This window comes from Muscardinus avellanarius (genome assembly GCF_963383645.1).
Source record: "Muscardinus avellanarius genome assembly, chromosome: 3".
NCBI classification, from domain to species: domain Eukaryota; kingdom Metazoa; phylum Chordata; class Mammalia; order Rodentia; family Gliridae; genus Muscardinus; species Muscardinus avellanarius.
This window is the reverse complement of record NC_137788.1, coordinates 15,402,820-15,420,738: the sequence shown is the minus strand read 5'-3', so window position 1 is coordinate 15,420,738 and position 17,919 is coordinate 15,402,820. Positions and strand designations below refer to the sequence as shown.

Below are 17,919 nucleotides of genomic sequence, written 5' to 3'. Positions count from 1 at the left end.
GACCCTCTAGAGTGCAGCATGACCTCATCTCAGGATCCTGGACTTCATTACATCTGTCAAGGCCCTTTGTCCAGAAAAGGTCCTATCCGCAGGTTCTGGGTTGACGAATGCCCTGGGAGGCCACCATCTGACCATCACAGACACCTGTGGGAGCATCTCCCGACCCCCAGTGTCACCCTTCTGTGTCAAGGCAGCAGAAAGCCCGAGTGCCTGCCGCTGGCCTGGTGGCTTAGGTCTCCAGGCAGGTGGCCAGCCTTGGACAGAGCGATCAGTGGGGTTGGCTGGGGAGAGAGCTGCAGGGCTCGGAGGAGCACGTGGGCATGCCACTGTCCCTGGGACGCACACTGCCCTCCCTTCTGGCACGCACAGCAGCAGGACTCCGAAGACAAGAAAAAGAATGGCGTCTCCCCCCTGGGTGAGGCCCCATCTGTGTCCGGGGGCCTTGATGTTGGGGAAAGGAGGGGGTCCTCTTTCCATGGGCGTCATGAGTCATCCACATTTCATTTCGAAAACATCTACATTTTGAAAGAGGGAGTTAAAGAAACTAGAACAGGGGTCTTTCCACATAACAAGACTTGGCCAGGAATCTAACTTCAGGATGAATGAATCTCTCTCCCCACCTCCACTGGCACCTCCAGAGGAAAGAAGTCAGAGCCAGAAACTCTGAATGACTGTCTTTGTCCCTATTCCTATTCCACCTGATCTCTTCCCTCCTGATTAAATATCCTTCCCTTCCCGTGTCTAGCAGGAGGTGAGGAGCTCTGGTCATCCTTTGCCTTGACCTTAGTCATGAGCATTCCAAGAGGAGTTCTTAGCTGACCCCTCTTTTTTTTTTTTTTTTTTTTTTACCAGCTGCTACAGCTGTGTACACACCCAGAGCTTGTAACCAGGCTTTCTCTCTAGGACCAAATAAAGGCCCCGCCAGTGCAAGTGAGCCCTGGCCATTTGGTGCCTCCAGCCAGAGGGAAGAGCTCTCTGCTAGACCTCACGGCCATTTATTTCCCCAGTTCTCCTTTTTCTTTCCAGAAAACAAGTCAGGAAACCTGCTGATCTGCAGGGATGGGAAGTTGAAAGTAAAACACCACCCACCTGCAGAGGGGAGCTGAGGCCCTACGTCCCCAGGGCTGAGCTGCGCGTGACCTCCCTGGATTGCTTTGGGGTCCTGGGGCCCAGGAAGCTGTCAGAGACCAAAGCCAAGCCTTTCTCATTAAACAGCTTAAACCCACTCCAAAAAGTAGTAAGCCAGGCGTGGTGGTGCACACCTGTAATCTCAGGACTTGGGGAGGCTGAAACAGGAGGATCCCAGGTCCAAGGCCAGCCTCAGCAACTTAGTAAGGCTCTGTTTCAAAATAAAAAATAAAAAAGGGCTTGGGGCATAGCTCAGAGGTAGAACGCCCCTGGGTTCAATCCCCAGTGGCACATACAAAGAAAACATGGGCACGGGCATACACAGACTAACAAAAACATACTCGCACCCTGGGGCCAGCGGCAGCAAGATGCAGGTCTCTGCAGCCATTAGGTTGTAGGCTGCATGGCTCTGTCCCCCAAAAGCTACTCACCTTCGCTGCAGCTGTACGGGCTCTGGAGGTGGGCGTCTGGCCTGAACCCCAGAGCTACGACTAGGCCAATCCTCTAACGTCTCTGGGCTCCAGGTGACGTGTTTGAAGCATAGTAAATAACAGTCTACACCGAGGTAATCGTAAGGACACATGAGTGTAAGGATGCACTCGTGTAGCTGTCTGTCCCTGTGACTAAATACCTGTAGGAGGAAGGGTTTATTTTGGCTCAGGATTTTGGACGTCAGTCCATGGTTGGTTGCCCTGTTGCTTCGGGCCTGTGGCAAGGGCAGGAGCCTATGGTAGAGAGAGCTGCTCACCCCATGGCAAGGTCGTGACATCTCCTTCAAGGACACACCCCCAATGACCTAACTTTCTCCCACTAGGCCCTGCCTCTTAAAGGTTCCACCACCTCCTAATAGGGCCACAGGCTAGGAACCAAGCCTTCAGCGCATGCGCTTCTAGGGAATGCTTATCCAAACCGTAGCAGCAACCGTGCCTGGAAACGTGGGCACATAACCCAGTTAATACTTACTGAGCATTTAAAATATGCTAAGAAGTGTCCAGAGCTTGATAAATGGGAGCTGGGCCAAGGATGGCATAGACCATAGATGTTGTTGAAGAAATCGTGGCCTCCCCAAAATTCCTTCCCTTGTCCTGTCCACCTGCTCCCCTTGTCCTCAACTGCCACTCCCCCTGCAACCCTGTCCTGGGTTGCTGGTGGGGCCTCTGCAAGGCTCCGCTCCAAGATCTTGAATGGATTTCTTATCCTTCACCCCAGGCTGCTAATTCACTCCAGCTTGCTGTGTGGTTTCAGGCAACCCCAATTATTTAACACCCAATTAATCTTCACAGGGACTGTGCTAATTGCAGGGAAGCTGTCATTATCTGAGCTGGGTGATGTAAAGGAGGAGTTACTCAAATGCGCTTGAATCCACTAATTGTCTTCTGGAGCCCCTCGAGAGCCAATGATGAAATGGAGCAATAAAGCCCAGAGTCACCCAGAGCCCACTGTCCTCCAGCCAGCCCGCTCTCCCCTCCCTCCCCACAGTGACTCCTCCCATCTCTCTCCCCAAGAAAAACTGCATGTAGAATTAACTGCTGCCAGGTGTGGTGGTGCACGCCTATAATCCCAGTACTTGGGAGGCTGAGACAGGAGGATTGCAGGTTCAAGGCCAGCTTCAGCAACTTAGTGAGAACCTGTTTCAAAATAAAATAGGAGCCAGGCATGGTGGTGAACGCTTGTAATCCCAGCATTTTGCAGACTGAAACAGGAGGATCCAGCTCGTAGACAGCTTCAGCTACTTAGTGAGACCCTTTGCAACTCAGTGAGCCCCTGTTCAAAACAAAGAATAAAAAACAAGACTGGGGGTGTAGCTTGGAGGTAGAATGCCCCTGGGTTCCATCCCAGTACCACAAAAAATAATAAAATAGGGCTGGTGGTATAGCTCAGAGATAGAATGTCACTGGGTTCAATCTCTAGTATCCCCCGTAAAAAAAAACATTTAACTATCTTCACATTTTATCTCCCTTTGGGGTGCTTCTGCAAGCATGGGGGTTGCTGTTCTGGGACCTTGCCACCACTCACAGACTGGCCTGCTCTTCCCTCAGGCTCCCTCTGATCAGCTTCCTTTCAAATAGGTGTCGACTGAGGGTAGGGATCTGTCTGATGACTTCCACACCTCCTATACCTGGGATAAGGCCAAGAGAGAGTGTGTGCTCTGTGAGTGAATTAAACTCAAAGCCCACCATTGCAGGTCTTTGTGGTGTGTCAGTCAGGATAGGCAAGATTGTGCTGTGGTGACAAGCATCCCCCAAGTCTTAGAGGTTCATTTCTCACTCATGCTGCCTGTCTACTGTGGGTCCACACAGGGTGCTGAGCATAGTCACCCTGACTGCCAGGCCAAGGGGGTGCCACCTTTGTTAGGAGTCAGAGAATGTGAGTTTTTCCCTGGTTCTCAAAACTCCTTTTACATGTCACTTTTACTCACATTTCATTGACCAAAGCAAGGACTATGGACATTGCTAGCATCAAGGAGGGGCCTGTGAATGTGTGCCTACCACCCACTCAGAAGGTAGATTGGAGCCATTTGGGGGCTGCACTGGTGATGACCACAGCACTTCCTTCCTTCCTTCCTTCCTTCCTTCCTTCCTTCCTTCCTTCCTTCCTTCCTTCCCTCCTTTTGGTACTGAGGATTGAACCCAGGGCCAATCTACCTCTCAGCTCCACCCCAGCCCTATTTTATTTTGAAACAGTGTTTGAATTGCTGAGGGACCTCGCTGAGTTATTGAGGCTGGCCTTGAACCTGTGACCCTCCTTTCTCAGCCTCCCAAGACGTGCGCCACCACTCCCCACTTAACCACAGCATCTTATTCTGTGGGTTCTCAGGGCTCCACAAAGATAACACTAAGCAGCAAGTTCCATTTCCTGAAATTCACTTGTTAGAAATCTCCTCTCAGTGACAGCCAGAAGGCCTTGGTGAGATTCCAGCCTCTGGTGAAGTTTCAGCTAAGGGGTTGGCCAAGACAGCACTGTCCCCCGAGCCTCAGTTTCTTTGTCAGAAAAATGGGAACTTTTCTTTCTTCCCCTGCTGTGCCTCTTCGGAGCCGCCCTGTGGTTTGGGATGTAGCAGCCTCCAGGAAGGGCAGCGTGGGCAGCCCCTGGTGACCTGGAGTGAGCACCAGGGAGTGATGGCCCCAGGAGCTCCGCCATGGGGTCTCCACGCAGCAGGCAGCGCCCAGTATGTCACCCACAAGTGTCAGCGCCCAGGCGCTTCACAGAGGGAGACAGATCCGGGAACATCTGGGAAAGATGCTTCTTGCAGAAAGGCCAGGGTCCACACACAGATGTGCACACGCTCACTAGGTGGTCGGCCCTTTGTATCCAATCCGAATCCTGGGATCCAAGTAGCAGCAAACTAAAAACATTGGAGAGAACAAAAAAAAAAAACCTGTGTTAGTACTAACACGTCCAGGCTTTTTCATTCCCTAAACAATATAGCGTGACACTCTTTACACTGTACTGGAAGGATCTAGAAACGACTTGCAGTGTGTCAGCTACATGTGAATGTTGCTCCCCTTGACGTAAGGGACTCATACACCCTGAATCTTGGTTATACCTTGGTTATACCGGGGTCCCAGAGCCAACCCCCTCAGGCACTGGGGGTGACTCTCAAAGGGAAAGATTGTGCACATCCCCACACGTGCATGGGAAGCGTGCTGCGGACCTGCCCGAGGCTTTGCAGTGGGGGTGGGATTGAGCATGAGGACCTCACAGCCTGCAAGATCAGGACCAGCTGGTTGACCGCATGTCCGAGCCTCCCAGTGACCTGGCCGCACACAGGCTGTTCTGGTCCCGACTGCCCGCAGGCACAATCCGCCAGCACGTGCACCCTGGGTACGATGCTCCCGCCACTCAACCAAGACTGGATGTGCACCTGCTAAATGGCTGTGCTTTGGAGCAGAAATTATCATAGCCAGAATTCCCAGAGACAAGCACACCCCTCCAGCCACGGTCCAGCGTGTCCCTCGTGCTCTCCCAGCCCAGAGCAGGAGCTCGCTCTGAGAGTGATGGGCTCTCTGGCCCCTGCAGGTGAGGCGGCACCTGCTGCCAGCGAGAGCTGCCATCTGAGTGCTCTCTGAGAGACCCCCGGCCCACAGCACAATGGACTGCACATCTTTTCAGTGTCTTTGCTTTTAAAAGATTTCAAAGATTAAGCATTTGGAAAGAGAACTCAATTCCAACTGCCTCATAATAGCTGGCGCAGCCGGGCAACAGTCACATGAGCCAAGAAATCAATTGCTGCTCCCATTATTTATGCATTTATTCTCCTTTTCGTTCCAAAAGACTTGGAGGGAATTAATTCAAGGCATTGCATATTGTCTCTGCCCGGGGCCTTTGTTCTTGCTGTTGGGAAGACCTCGGGAGCTAAGCCAGCACGCCCTAGAGTGTATTTACTCAGCAAATGAGAGTCCGCAGGGCCTGCTCCGGCTGGGCGCCCGGGCCTCTCAGTTCTGTCGCCCCTGGCTCCCCTCCCTTCCCCACCCGCGGGCTGGCTCCATTTGGTCACGTTTCCTCCTGTCTTCAGGATACAAGGCAATGTGGCAGAGAGCTGAGAATGAATGCCAGGAATGAGCCAGCGTGTGATCCCAGAGCTGGGGAGGCCGAGACCGGAGGATCACAGGTTTGCGGCCAGGCTCAGCAACTCAGGGTTTCAAAATAAAATAGAGCTGGAGGTGTAATTCAGAGGTGTAATGCTCTTGGGCTCAATCCTCAGTACCAAAAAGAAAATAACAGTTCACATATAGCGCCCGCTTTCCTGCAAAGCCGGCCTTTCAGTGAGGCAGATGGTACCCAGTGAGCCATCAGTAAAGACACGTTGCTTTCTTCCTCTCTCCAAGTGGATTTTTCCAAGACTCAGTCCCCGATGCCTCTGAGCTAGTGAGTATGACAGTCACCTCTGCTCTTTTCTCGGGGCACACATCACCAGAGCACACAGCTGCCAGGCCCTGGCTCCTTCTCGGACACCCAAGGAGAGTGGTGCTCTCGAGTGTGGTCAGCGAGCCCTGGAGGATGCTCCCTCCAGCGCCACCTTGTGGCAGTTTTGGAGGGGCACTTCACAGAGAAATGGCCAGGCAGCTGCATCCGCACCTGCCCAGCCTCTGGAAGATGCTTGCTGGGGACGGTCTACTGACGGCCTTTCATTGAGAGCTTGTGCCGAACCCGGCTGCTATTCCTACGTCCTGAGAAATGTCCACGCCACCAGATTTTCCTTCTGGTTTTCACTTTACTGGATAAACATGTATTACGCACCAACAGAGAAAAGAAAAAAATCAATACTTCCCTAGTGATCCAGACATCCTCTCATGGAACTGTCCCAAAAGCTCTGCAGCTAGGAATTTCTGGGGTTCCTTCCAGATGAAGAAATGGAAAGCCACCCGCCCCGCCCATCCCAGCTCAGCCACAGAGGGGCTGGACCAGAGTTCACGCTCTTAACGTCTCAGTGTGGCCCTCAGGGTCTGCAACACGGAGCCAAAGCAGGGTCCCTCAGTGGGCTCCCGGGCCCGTCTACACAGCTCCCACTTGGCAGCAGACCAGGCCTGGGCTGTCACCGGGAGCCAGCTGCGGTGCAGAGCGGGCTGTCGCCGGTCAGCCGGCCCTTTCATCTCCGTGACAACAGGCACCGCATTTGATGTGACTCATTTCCCTCCCATGGAATCGCATCCACCGGTTGCTTTATCCTGGGACAAGCATCCTTCCACCCCCAGGGTGGGGGGCGAGGAGTCAGGCAGAACAGATTAATTTCCAGGTCCCAGGGTGCAGTACCAGGCTTATCACTTTGCCTGTCCAAATGAAAGAGGTGGGGATGGAAGAGGAGAAATGGAGCTTAGCGGACCCTTAAAGAATTCCTCCCGAGTCCTGATAATGCGCCCGCTCGGGCTCTGCGAGGCAGTTTCTCCTGGTGAAGCCTCCTTTCCCTGGGGGGCGGGGGACAGTCAAAGCCTTTCTCCTTTCTGGGTCTCTCTGCCTTTCCTTGCTTGGCTGGGCGTTGGTGGCGGGCGTGCGCGTGTAGCCGCGGCGGGTTCCCTTTGTGGTCGCCGCGGCCCGCATCCTTCCCTCAGGTCTGTTCGTGGGCCCGCAGCCGCCGCTGGGAGATAATTTCCTCCTCCGGTTCCCACACCTTATCGCTCGCTGCACACACGAACCCCTGCCAGGAGGGGGAAATCCGTGCATTTCGCTTCTTGAACTGGAGATGCTTTGCTCTTTGCAGGCGGGGGAATCTCATTACCGACGACGTGACAGGCCTGTGGGCGTGCGTGCCGCTGCCTGGCCAGCCGGTGGAGGCTCCTCGTGCAGGGCTGTGCACGCCTGGCAAGCTCTGCACAGTTTGCCTCGACTTAAAAAGGCTGTGGTAGGCACAGGGCCGACTAACAAGGCCAGGCCGGCAGCAGCCATCCCCCGGGCAGAGCGCCCTCGCCCTGCCAAACAGCTCTCCATAGGCTGCTTTTAAAATTGTTCAATACTAGTGATTGAACCCAGGAGTGCTCTACCACTGAGCTACACTCCCAGCGCTTTTTATTTTCATTTTAAAACAGGGTCTCGTCTCGTTAAGTCACCTAGGCTAGCCTCGAACCTGCGATCCTCCTGCCTCAGTCTCCAGAGTTACTGGATTCCAGAGTTAGCGTTATAGGACTCTTTAAAGAGCTGGCTCCACTTGGTACATCTCAAGAATATTTGGCTTTACAAAATCTCTATTTAATGCCCGGTGTGGCGGCACATGCCTGTAATCCCAGAACTTGGGAGGCTGAGACAGGAGGATCGCAGGTTTGCAGCCAGCCTCAGATAATTAGTGAGGCCCTCTACAATTTACTGAGACCCTGTTTCAAAAAAAAAAAAAAATAGGGCTGAGGGGGTAGCTCAGAAGTAGAATGACCCTGGGTTCAATCCCTAGTACCTGGCTATCAATCAATCAATAATAAAATGCGGCCGGGCGTGGAGGTGCACGCTTGTAATTGGCAGCGCTTGGGAGGCTGAGACAGGAGGATCGCACAGGTTCAAAGCCAGCCTCAGCTACTGAGTGAGGCTCTCAGCAACTTAGACCTTGTTTCCAAATAAAGTATAAAATAGGTCTGGGAATATAGCCTGGGGGTAGAAAAGCCCCTGGGCTCCACCCCCAGTAACACTAATAATAATAATAATAATAATAATAATAATAATAATAATGACTGAGGGTGTAGCTCAGAGGTAGAGTAACCCTGGATTCATTCCCAGTATCAAACACACACAAAAAAAATCCTCATGCCAGGCAAGTTGGTGCCCAGCTATAATCTTAGTACTTGGGAGGCTGAGGCAAGAGGATCCCAGGTTCGGGTCAGTGTTGGCAGTTTAGCAAAATCTTGTTTTAAAATAAAAACAGTTAAATAGGGCTGGGAGTATAGCTCAGAGGTAGAATGCTCTGGGTTCCTACTTCAACTTAAAAAGCTATCTCGCGCCTGTGACTTACATTATAAATGGATCATTTGGGCTTCTGTTTTAAAGACTTAAAGAGGTAAAAGCCAGGAATGGTGGTGCATACACTGTAATCCCAGCCACTGCAGAGGCTGAGACCGTGAAATGCCGGTTCAAGGGCAGCCTGAGCAATTTAGTGGGAATTTGTCGCAAATTTTTTAAAAAGAACTGGGTATAATAGTCCACACATTTGATCCCAGTTTTAGGAAGCAGTCAGGAAGATCACAGGTTTAAAGCCAGAGTCAGCAATTTAGCAAGACCCTTGGATACTTAGCAAATTCCTGTCTCAAAACAAAAAATAAAAAGGTCTGAGGGTGTTGCTCAGAGGTAAAAATACCCCTGGGTTCAACCCCTAGTACCACAAAAAGTAAAATTTCCTCAAAAAGGCAGCGAGTGTAGCTCAACAGTAGAGCGTCCCTGGGTTCAACCCTCAGTGCCGGGAAAAGCAAAAGGAAGTCAAAGGAAATAAAGTGTCAGAAAGAAGTGTTTCAGCCGGGCGTGGTGGCGCACGCTTGTAATCCCCGCGCCTGGGAGGCGGAGACAGGAGGATCGCGCAGGTTCGAAGCCAGCCACGCGCTGGCTTAGGAGACCCTGTTTCCAAAATGAAAATGTAAAAATAGGTCTGGGAGTGTAGCCCCAAGGTAGAAGGGCTTCCAGGAACCCCAGTACCACAAAAAAAAAAAAAGAAGTGTTTCAGTGCCGTGTGAAGGACACCTGTCCTGAGCGTGGAGGAGGTAGACGACCTGGACACTTCTCTTTTTTAACTGTTGGAGGTTCGGCGCCTCCTTAGTGGAATGCTGAAGGTTCTAATGGGAGGGAGGCTGCCTGCTCCGGAGGTACAGCAGAATAGTAATGAGATCCAGAGAACGGTGTTAAGAAGTGAGAATCCACGCATAACAGCCGTGTGCGTCTTTACTTCTGAACTTGTTGGTCCCGCCCTCTTATATAAAAACCTGAATATTTATAAAGCTGGGGGGGGGGCTCTGTTTAATTCCTCTAATATTCACAAGGAGAAAAGTGGTGGGGGCAGTAAAGGAACCCAAATGTATTCAGCAAACGCCCTGTCCCTGTAGCGAAAGTACGGTTGGGGCTTCTCATATTAGTTACTATTGAAGGTTAAATTTCAGCTCCTTTTGTTGAAACAAAAAAAAAAAAGGGGGGAGATTCTTCTACACCGAATCCATGTCATCATCCAGAGCGCGTCTGCTCCGTGGAAGGGGCCGGTGCTGAAAGGGTCTCTGAATGAGGGTTTCATTTACTAGTTGCCTGGAAAGCTGGGATAGCTTGGGTTACAAGGTTTGGGATGAAACAGTGGAATTTTATTTTTTTATTTCTGGTACTGAGGATTTAACCCAAGGGCATTCCCTCCAAGCCACACTCCCAGTCCTTTCTTATTTTTTATTTTGAAAGGGGATCTTGCAAAGTGGCTGAGGCTGTCCTTGAACCTGTGATCCTCCTATCTCTGCCTCCCAAATACAAGAAGTACAGATGTACACCACCACACCCAGCAAATAGTTCTTTCTTTCTTTCTTTCTTTCTTTCTTTCTTTCTTTCTTTCTTTCTTTCCAGAAGCTACTCTAGCTCCTACAGCAGCCAGTAGTTTTGTCTGTTTGTTTTGTTTTTATCTTGTTTTTGTGTTGCTGGGACTGGAACCCAGGGCCTGGTGCACACCAGCAAGCGCTGTGCGCTGAGCTACACCCACAGCCACTTGTTTTTCCTAACACGGGTTCCCCCTGCACGTTCCCATTCCCGGGACAGTCAGGCAGTGGGTGCGGCTCTGGCTCCCGCCCACCAGCCTCCCTGGGGCTGCTCTTACCCACCTCCCTCAGCTGACACCTCGCGTTACCCAGGGGCCATCACGGAGCTTCTTTCTGAGTTTGCGAGCACACAGTAGGCAAATCCTCTTCAAAACACAGTGCGTCCAAGCTGGGCACAGTGATGCACGCCTGTAATGCCAGTACCTGGGAGGCCGAGAGAGGAAGATGGCAGGTCCGAGGATAGCCTCAGCAATTTAGCGAGACCCTCCACAACTTAGCAAGACCCTGTTTCAAGAACAAAAATGGGCTGGGCGTGGGGCGGGGTTTCGCAGGCCGCAGAGGTGAGAAGGTGCGCTGCCGGCTTGGCTCGCCTGGCCTGCGCTCTGGGCTGTTTGATGAGATTCAATTTCTGGCCTCTGTTCAAGGTCACAGGCGACTTTGCTCCTCTCTGGTCTCAGCACTTGGTTGGGAGTGCTGCTGTCGCCAGTTATGGCCACACGGGGGCGCAGCCCTCCCGCGCTGACCGGCTCCCCAGGGAAGCAGGACACCAGCGCGGCGGTCCCGAGAGAGCTGCCGGCCCAATGGCGGCCCTGGGTCTGCACCGTTTGGCGCTCTGGGAGCAACAAGAACCGCTCGTGACTGCGTGTGTGCGGTTACTGCAACAGCAGAGAGAATGGCCCGAGGGACCCCGGAGTTCTGTGTCACGGGGTGGTCCCAGATTTATTCTCTGCGCCCCGGGGGAGGCGGGCAGGGCTGGCCCAGCCCCGCTGCGCTGCGCATGCGCACCTGGCCGGTTCTCCTGCACGGTGGCTTAATCCTCAAGACCCACGAGCCCAGCAGCACCGCCACTGTCCTCAAATAGGCTCAGACAAGCTAAGTGACTCAGCCCGACTCACACAGCTCAAAGCGGCTGAGCTGGCTTTGCTGGAGTCAGAAATTTAGGACCTCATTCACCACCCAGGCCTTTTTTTTTTTTTTTTTTTTTTTTTGTGCTGGGGGTTGAATTTAGGGGCATCCTAAGCTACACCGAGCTACACACCCCAGCCCTTTTTTATTCTTTAATTTAAAGCAGGGTCTCAGTCGGGCGTGGTGGTACATGCTTGTAATCCCAGCATTTGGGAGGCTGAGACAGGAGGATCACGGTTCAAGGACAGCCTCAGCTAATACTTAGGCCCTCTGCAACTCAATGGGACCCTGTTTCAAAATAAAGAACAAAAAATAGGCCTGGAGGTGTAGCTCAGAAGTAGAATGCCTCTGGGTTCAATCCTCAGTACCACAAAAATGAAATAAATAAAACAGGGTCTCATTAAGTTGCTGAGGCTGGCCTCGAACTTGCGGTCCTCCTGTTTCAGCCCCCCCCCAACTCCTGGAACACCACCACGCCCAGCTCATCCACGTTGGAGGTGTAGTCCTAGGCCCCACCACATAGCCGTGATAAGGCGGCTGCGGTGTCTGCCCTCACTGGACCTCAGAGGAGGAGACAGAACATAAATGATGCATGACAGGAAAAAGCAGAAGACAGGGACTTTCGGGGTGAGGGCGTAGCGCACCTCTGTTTCACAAGCGCTTCTCAGAGAGTGATCCACACGCCCCTCTGCGGACCGCCGGCTTCCCATGCACACCCAAAGCCCAGCAAGGCTGCTTTTCTGGCTGCGGAGGACACAGATGGTGCTGGCCAGATCATCCCCGAGACACTAGCACTGTGGCTGACGAGCGCCCCATCCCCTCTCCACTGTCCTCCTGCCAAGCCGGCCCCCCAGGAACCTGCTGCAGAGGAAGCTGGCAGTGGCCCCACCTGACCTGTGATGAGGCAGGCCCATTAGCCTCTGCCCAGGAGGACGGCCCAGCCCCGTCCAGGGCGGGTATGAGCTTCACGGAGGGCGGAAAGGGACTGGGCTTCAGCCCGAGCCCTGTCACTTGCTAGCTGTGTGATCTTGCAAAGGCCGTGGGTCCTCGACTCTAAATGGTGACACCAGTGCTTTGCAAGAAGACAGCAGGTGCTGGAGGGCTTGTTCCAGGGCCTGCAGCCCAGTAAGCTGACCCTGCGACTGTGTCTGCGTGGGTCTGTATGTATGGGAACCAGTGCACGTGTGTGTGAGTGTCGGCGTGCTGCGTGTGTGTGTGACATTTGTCTTCAGTGCTGTTGGGGAGTCCCTTCTAGCACGGACTGTGGCCAGGGACACCAATGGCCTCTTCCGGGTCTCTCTCCAGATTGCCAAGGCATCGTCGAGGACGCGGTCCTGCTGGGTGCGCCCGTGGGAGGAGACCCCAAGTACTGGGAGCCTTTCCGGAAGGTGGTGTCCGGGAGGATTATCAACGGCTACTGCAGGTCAGTGCACGCTTTGTGCCTTGGGAGGCGCCAGTGCTTCCCAGGCTCCTAGCGTGCCTGGGCCCTGTGTTTCAGGCCTGATCCCTATCCTGGAAGATGGCAGGAGCCGGTCAGGCACTGGCTCCGTGAGGAGCAAGGCCCAGGCCGGGTGTTCTGACCTGGGCATCCCCATAGGGTGTCTGACAACAGAGGAAGCCTTTGCGAAGATAGGATGACCCCGGATCAGGCCCGAGCCCACTCACAGGTTGGCAGGAGAGGCAGGTGGCTCGGCTGGGGAAAGGGGACACCGGAGAGTGGGGCATGAGACTGGGAAACAGAAGAGGGCTCCCCCAATAACGGGAGGGCTCAGAATGAGACCCAGAAGCCCGCGTGTCTGTTGGTGGTGCTGGGAGGTGGTAGGAGGGTCTAGGTGGAGTTTTCAGGGTATTGTTCCAGAGCAGGGGCAGGGCAGTGGGTCAGAAGGCTGACACAAGGGCAGCCCGTGCCTCGATGGTGTGACAGACCCTCTGGCAAGAGGCGGACCCTGCCAGGCGTCCTGGCCCACACCTGTAATCCTAGTACTTGGGAGGCCGAGACAGGAGGATCACAGGTTCAAGGCAGCCTCCGCAACTTAGCACGACCCCCAGCAACTTAGTGAGACTCTGTTTCAAAATAAAAAGGGTCAAGGGTATAGCTTGAAGGTGGACTACCCCTGGGTTCAATCTCTAGTACCGAAAAAATAAAATACAAGGGAGAATCGGGCTCAGTAGCACACATCTATCATCTCAGTTACTCAGGAAGCTGAGGCAGGAGGATCCCAGGTTCGAGACCAGCCTTGGCAACTTAGCAAGACCCTGTCTCAAAATAACATTTTATAAAGGGCTGAGGATATAGCCCAGAGGTAGAGTACTGCCTAGCATGCATGAGGCCGTAGGTTCGATCCCTAGCACCGCGCATGTGTGCACACGATACCAAGAAGGACTTGCTGGGGATGCGGCCGGCTAATTCCTCTGGAGAGAGAGCCTGAGTTTTGCAGCAGGCACCTGGACAGCTCACACCTGGGGAACCCAGATCAGAGCCAGGGTGAGGACGGCTCCTGGTGGCAGCTGAAGCCAGAGGAACAGACAAGGGACATCATTTGACAGGCAAGGCAGAGAGGATCAGGAAAGCACTGGGTTACCAGGCGGAAGGGGTTTGTTGCAGAACGGAGGAGGAGAAGGTTCCAGCCTGCAGTTAGAGGAAACTGGAGAGCTCCAGCAGAGCCAGGTGTACTGACAGCACCGAGGTCCCAGCTGAGGAGGGAGGCCCACTGGAGTCAGGAGTTCAAGGCCTGCCTGGGCAACATAAGAACCCAGCTTAAAAAAATAAAAAAAATCCAGCAAACTTCCTGAGGCCTTTCATCAGCCTGAGATACAAAGGCCACACACAATGGGAGAAGGTCACCTCTGAAGGAAAGAATGCACAGGGAAACCGGTGCTATTTTAAAAAACCAAAAATGCAATAGGGTAAGGCAGGCGTGGTGGCGCACACCTGTAATCCCAGTACTTGGGAGGCTGAGACAGGAGGATCACAGGTTTGAGGACAGCCTCAGCAATTTAGCAAGACCCTCAGTAACCTAGCAAGATCCTGTTTCAAGATAAAATAATCAAATAGGTCTGGATATATAGCCAGTAGAATGGCCCTGGGTTCAATCCCCAGTAACACACACACACACACACACACACACACACACACACACGAGAGTTTATTTTTTTATTTTTATTTTTATTTTTTTTGGTGGTACTGGGAGTGGAACCCAGAGGCTTTTCTACCTCCAGGCTATACTCCCAGACCTATTTTACATTTTATTTGGAAACAGGGTTTCACTAAGTTGCTGAGAGCCTCATTAAGTAGCTGAGGATGGCTTCGAACCTGTGCGATCCTCCTGTCTCAGCCTCCCAAGCACGGGGATTATGAGCGTGCACCACGCCCAGCACATGCTAGTTTTTAAAGGAAGAAAAAGGCCAGATGTAGTGGTGCACACTTGTTATCCCAGCACTTGGGAGGCTGAGATAGGAGGATCGCAGGTTCAAGGACAACCTCTGAAAGTAGTGAGACTCTATCAACCTAGCAAAATCCTGTTTCAGAATTAAAATAAAAGCCGGGCGTGGTGGCGCACACTTGTAATCCCAGCACTTGGGAGGCTGAGACAGGAGGACCGCACAGGTTCAAAGTCAGCCTTAGCTACTGAGTGAGGCTCTCAGCAACTTAATGAGATCTTGTTTCTAATAAAATTTAAAAATAGGTCTGGGAGCCCGGAGGTAGAAGGGCTTCCAGGAACCCCAGTACCACCAAAAAAAAAAAAGCCAGGCGTGGTAGGTGCACACTTGTAATCCCAGCATTTGGGAGGCTGAGACCTGGAGGATTGCGGTTCACGGACAGCCTCAGCTACTTAGTGAGGCCCTCTGCAACTCATTGAGACCCAGTTTCAAAATAAAGAATCAAAAATAGGGCCGGGGGTGTAGCTCGGAGGTCAAATGCCCCTGGGTTCCATCCCCAGACCCACAAAAAAAAAAAAAAAAATATATATATATATATGTGTGTGTGTGTCTGGGAGTGTAGCCTGGAGGTAGAAGCCCCTGGATTCCATCCCCAGTACCACAAAAATAATAATAATAATGAAACAGGGCTGAAGTTGTAGCTCAAAGGTAGAATGCCTCTGGGCTCAATCCCTAGTGAGGAAGAAGAGGAAGGAGAAGGGAAAGGAGGAAGCAGAGGAGGAAGGAGACAAAGACCTTGCTGTCAGGCAGCACTGGGTTAAAATTGTGGCTCTGCCATTCGCCTTTTGGATGGTTTTAGACAACTTTCTGACTCTCAATATCCCCCCTGTAACATGGGAATAATGGTCCCTTCAGTGCTGGGGTTCCAGGAAGACTCTGGAGGGAAAAAGCCACACCTAGTAGGTGCCCAATTAATGACGGCAGTGATAATACTATTACTGGACATCTTCACGTCACGTCACCCTTTTTTATTTTTTTATTTTTTGGTGTTTTTCATAAATATCAAAGGGAAAGCATTAAAATTGCATGTGTGCAGTACGAAAGCAACATGATCTTATTAAACCATCTGTTCCACTGAGAACCTGAGGCTAATAAGCTCGGCTTCCAATTATTTTATGAGACCCTAGGCCCTGTCTCCACAGAGAGAGGAGAGAGGGAGGGAGGGGCGTGGATGGAAACCAGGACTGTGTTGGTTCAGTGAAGCACCAACGGGCTCTTCCCACTCCTGGCTGCTCAAGGTCCTGTAGGTGCCGTGAACTTGAACTTGGGGGAGCAGTGGAGGGGGGGACTCAGGCCAGCTGCTTGATGAGAACACTAATATGCGTGGGGTTTATATAGCTCTGTGCAGTACTGCGGATGGAACCCAGGGACATCCTACCTCCGAGCTATACCCCAGCCCTATTTTTTGTTTGTTTGTTTGTTTGTTTTGTTTTGTTGTTGTTGGTACTGGGGTTCCTGGAAGCTGTTCTACCTCCGGGCTACACTCCCAGACCTATTTTATATTTTTTATTGGGAAACAGGGTTTCTTAAGCCAGCGCGGCTGGTTTAGAATCTGCGTAATCCTCCTGTCTCTGCCTCCCAAGTGCAGGGATTACAAGCGTGTGCCACCACGCCCGGCTTCCCAGCCCTATTTTTTGAAATAAGGTATCACTAAGTTGCAGAGGGCCTCACTAAGTAGCTGAGCCTGGCTAGGAACCTGTGATCCTCCGTTTCAGCCTCCAAGTACTGGGATTACAAGCATACGCACCATGGCCAGCTCCAGGCACTTTCTTGGGGGGCCTTTCATGACCTCCTAGGATGAGTTGCACTGCCCCCCCTCCATCCTGAGGAAAAGAAGCGGGAGGCGGTGTGACTTGCCGGGGGCCACCAGCTAGTCATTCTTCTGTGCGGGGACTGCATCCTGGTCCTCATGGGACTCCTTGTAGCACAGGGATGAGAGACCACCCTGGGGTCTCCCGGACTGGTCCCCACATGCACCACATAGAGACCCCAGAGATTGGGGGGATTGGGGGGACGGGAGAGCACCAGACCCGTGGCCCCAGCTGGAAGGACTTGCCTGCGGCCACCAACACAGTCACACAGGCAGGACCGCCTCAGGCCTCCTGCCTCTCCGCCACCCTCGCAGTGAGGGAGGGGCCTTCTTTCAAGTTTCCAAAAATAATAAAGATCCAGGCAACCTGGTGGAAAGCGACCTCAGCAGGAGACAACCAGGCGATCTCTGCCTCTGTGGGATCTGGGTGCAGGGAAGCCCGAGGGCACTTGGGTGGCCAGGTTTCCCCCAGGACAAGGGTCGCAGTTGGAGAGGGACACTGAGACCAAGCCTCCATGGCAGCCAGTTGCCCCCCAGAGAGGGGCGGCAGAGTCACCCTGTCTCTCTCTGGACAGTGCAGGGGTGTGTTCGGCTAGGGAGGTGCAGGCAGAGGGCTTCATAGCAACCGTGAAAATGGAGGAGAGTCCCATGGCTGTCCCCTGCCCACTGCCCCCCACCTCCTGCAGCCTCGGCTGTCCCTGGAAGGAAACGCAGGTCCCTGCAGCTCACACATGAAGACTTGGGCCACCCAGACTGCAGAGTGCCCCTCCCAAGAGGACCCCGGCCAGCCAGGCCGCAGAGTGCCCCTCCCAAGAGGACCCTGGCCAGCCATCTCTCCCAGCAGAACGCTTCACAGTCAGTCAGGGATGGGGTACACCTCCTGCATGCCTAAGGCCCAAGATTCCATCCCCAGCTCCTCAAAAAGTAATTAGGTGTTCAGCCAACAGACGGCTGCCTTTTGCCTGCCAGACACTGTTCTTGGCTCTGGGGACCCGGCAGACTCCAGGCCAGACAGTCCTCACAGCGCCCTGGGCACCGTGCCGCCCAGGGCCGCTCTGGGTGTGGCTGCTGCTGCCTCGGGTTGGGTGGGCAGGCTGGGCAGGGGGAGTCAGGCCTGGCTTCCTGGGGGTGGAAGCCCCACCCGGCCCCCAGCTGATGCTCACCCTGCCTGCCCGCAGGGGAGACTGGCTGCTCAGCTTCGTGTATCGCACGTCCTCCGTGCAGCTCCACGTCGCTGGCCTGCGGCCCGTGCTGCTGCAGGACCGGAGGATGGAGAACGTGGATTTGTCCGCCGTGGTGAGTACCGCCCGCCTTCACCTGTGCGTGAGAAGGAGCCTGGTCACCCCAGCCGGCTCCGCCCTGGGCAGGCTACCGACCAGGCAGCCCTCCTGTGGGCGCTGTCCCAGCCCTACACCAAGGCTCACAGCCTGCCTAGCAGGC

At 53.4% G+C, this 17,919-nt stretch overlaps 1 protein-coding gene across 1 annotated transcript in view; it reads left to right on the top strand.

Moving 5' to 3' along the window:
- Positions 1-17,919, top strand: part of TMCO4 (transmembrane and coiled-coil domains 4) — a gene marked incomplete at both ends in the record, with an annotated part of 61,915 nt that overhangs the window by 37,634 nt on the left and 6,362 nt on the right. The window contains 2 exons of the mRNA XM_080692808.1: positions 12,534-12,651; positions 17,658-17,775. Coding sequence (XP_080548934.1) covers positions 12,534-12,651; positions 17,658-17,775 — 236 coding nt within the window. The remainder of the gene's footprint in view (positions 1-12,533; positions 12,652-17,657; positions 17,776-17,919) is intronic.